We start from the raw sequence: 1,936 nt of genomic DNA on the forward strand, positions 1-1,936 counted from the left end.
GTTTCCTTCAAGATCCACATAAATTCGCCATATATCCAAACCTAGCACACTAGAAAACTGTTTGCCTCAGCCCATTAACAACACCTGAACAGAATTGATGGTTGACCTTAAATAACCCATCCCCTCATCAGACACTCAGAACTCAAAATTAAATACGCCCCCTGGTGGCGACAAACACCAAAGGATAATTGGCTCCTACAGTAGACGAGTTTAACTTAATAAAATAAATCAACCTTTCACTGATGGCAGGCATCTGTCTTTAGATCATTACTGATAGTTTTATCCATCCTTTCTTCAGTCAGGTTGGATGCAAAACATCTATGAACATCAGTTTTCAATTCAGGCACAGATTAGAATTTATATTTAGGTCTGAACTTTGACTAGGCCATTCTAACCCAGCATTCAACCACCTGGTATCTGAATGTCCTGGGTGCTTCTTCTGCTGGAAGGTGAACCTCAACCCCAGTCTTCTGAAGCCTCCAAGAGATTTTCTTCCAGAATTCTCCTAGATTTCCTTCCATTCAGCTTCCCATCAGCTGTAACCCACTCCCTTGTCTCACGGCATGATGCTGCCACCACTGTGTTTTACAGTGAGGATTATTTGGATTAAGTAAAGGGCAGAAAAGTTGACTTTTAGTCACCTCTTCCACATTTTTGCTCCATATAAACACTTCTACAGTCTGCAGTACATCTTATAATCTTGGACCCGTCTGCGGTTCTTCAGTTTGTCCCCAGAACCAGTTAAAGAAAATTAGCTTAAAAGGTGAAATCCCTTCAAGAACTTCAAGTCTAAACCGTTTTTTCTGGTTCTATAGTTTCCCTTCAGCTGCTGCCTTCATGAAGACCATGCATGTGTGAACGACTTCCTGTTTACCTGCCGGATTCGGCCTCCAGGGGATCATCTGCCAGAGCGTCAGCGTTGAAATCCAGAGGTTCGGCGTCCTGCAGCAGCTCGATGCAGTCCCTCTCTGCTCGGCCCCCGGGGCGGGAATATTTATTCTCTGATGGTCAGACACAGAGAATCGGATCTGTTAGGCTTCTGTTTTAACAGGCGTTCACAGCAGGGAGACAAAGAGCTTCTGACTCACGTCTGTCCCTGCTAGACTCTGAATAGTTTGTTTCCTTCATCTCATGACTGCTCCGGTTCCTCGCAGTGAAGTCGTCCCTCTGGTTTCCATAACGTTCCTTCCACTCCTGAAACAAACACAAGATGAGACATCACAACTACATCTCCACTAGATGGCAGCAGATTGCCGTCTCTTTTTGTGAACGTTTTTTTCATCCACTCACTCTCCGTCTGTTCTCTCCATCTTCCATCCTTTGCCGCTTCCTCCTCTCTGTGGGAAACAAAACGCGGTTAACGGAACATAAACGATCGGTTTAGTTCCCACCAGACACAGCGATCGCTTTTTCTCTTCTCACCACGTCGGATCAACTCCTTTCCCTCGTCGATCAGGTCAGAGGTCATCTCACTGTCGTCCATGAACTGCTGGAAGCCCAGAAGGTTCAGGCAGCGGGTTCCCAGGCTGTTTCAGAACGATAAAGAACATTTTTTACAAGCTTTGATTAATAACTGTTAATAAAAATCCCCAAGAGACCAAAAGTCATTTAAACAGGGAACATTTTCACTTCAGGTTTAATTATTTAAATTTATTGTTATTTATTCATTGTTCTTCAGTGTTCTGCTGATATTTGGTCAGATGTGGGCATTTTCTCCTTTGATGAAGCCGTTTTACTACAGGGTAATAGTGTGATAAACTGCAGAGTAATAGTGATAAACTGCAGGGTAATAGTGTGATAAACTACAGAGTAATAGTGATAAACTGCAGGGTAATGGTGTGATAAACTGCAGAGTAATAGTGATAAACTGCAGAGTAATAGTGATAAACTGCAGAGTAATAGTGATAAACTGCAGAGTAATAGTGATAAACTGCAG

The 1,936-nt window shown here is 43.1% G+C and overlaps 1 protein-coding gene across 2 annotated transcripts in view; it reads right to left on the minus strand.

Moving 5' to 3' along the window:
* Positions 1–1,936, minus strand: part of lmbrd2 (LMBR1 domain containing 2) — a 28,967-nt gene that overhangs the window by 3,972 nt on the left and 23,059 nt on the right. For both annotated transcript variants that reach the window (XM_015394061.1, XM_015394060.1), the window contains 4 exons: positions 1,423–1,526; positions 1,291–1,337; positions 1,089–1,194; positions 875–1,001 (listed from right to left, as the gene is read on the minus strand). In XM_015394061.1, the coding sequence (XP_015249547.1) occupies positions 875–1,001; positions 1,089–1,194; positions 1,291–1,337; positions 1,423–1,526 (384 nt within the window). The remainder of the gene's footprint in view (positions 1–874; positions 1,002–1,088; positions 1,195–1,290; positions 1,338–1,422; positions 1,527–1,936) is intronic.

The sequence above is a fragment of the Cyprinodon variegatus genome, unplaced genomic scaffold (assembly GCF_000732505.1).
Source record: "Cyprinodon variegatus isolate N-32 unplaced genomic scaffold, C_variegatus-1.0 Scaffold670, whole genome shotgun sequence".
Classification (NCBI taxonomy): Eukaryota; Metazoa; Chordata; class Actinopteri; order Cyprinodontiformes; family Cyprinodontidae; genus Cyprinodon; species Cyprinodon variegatus.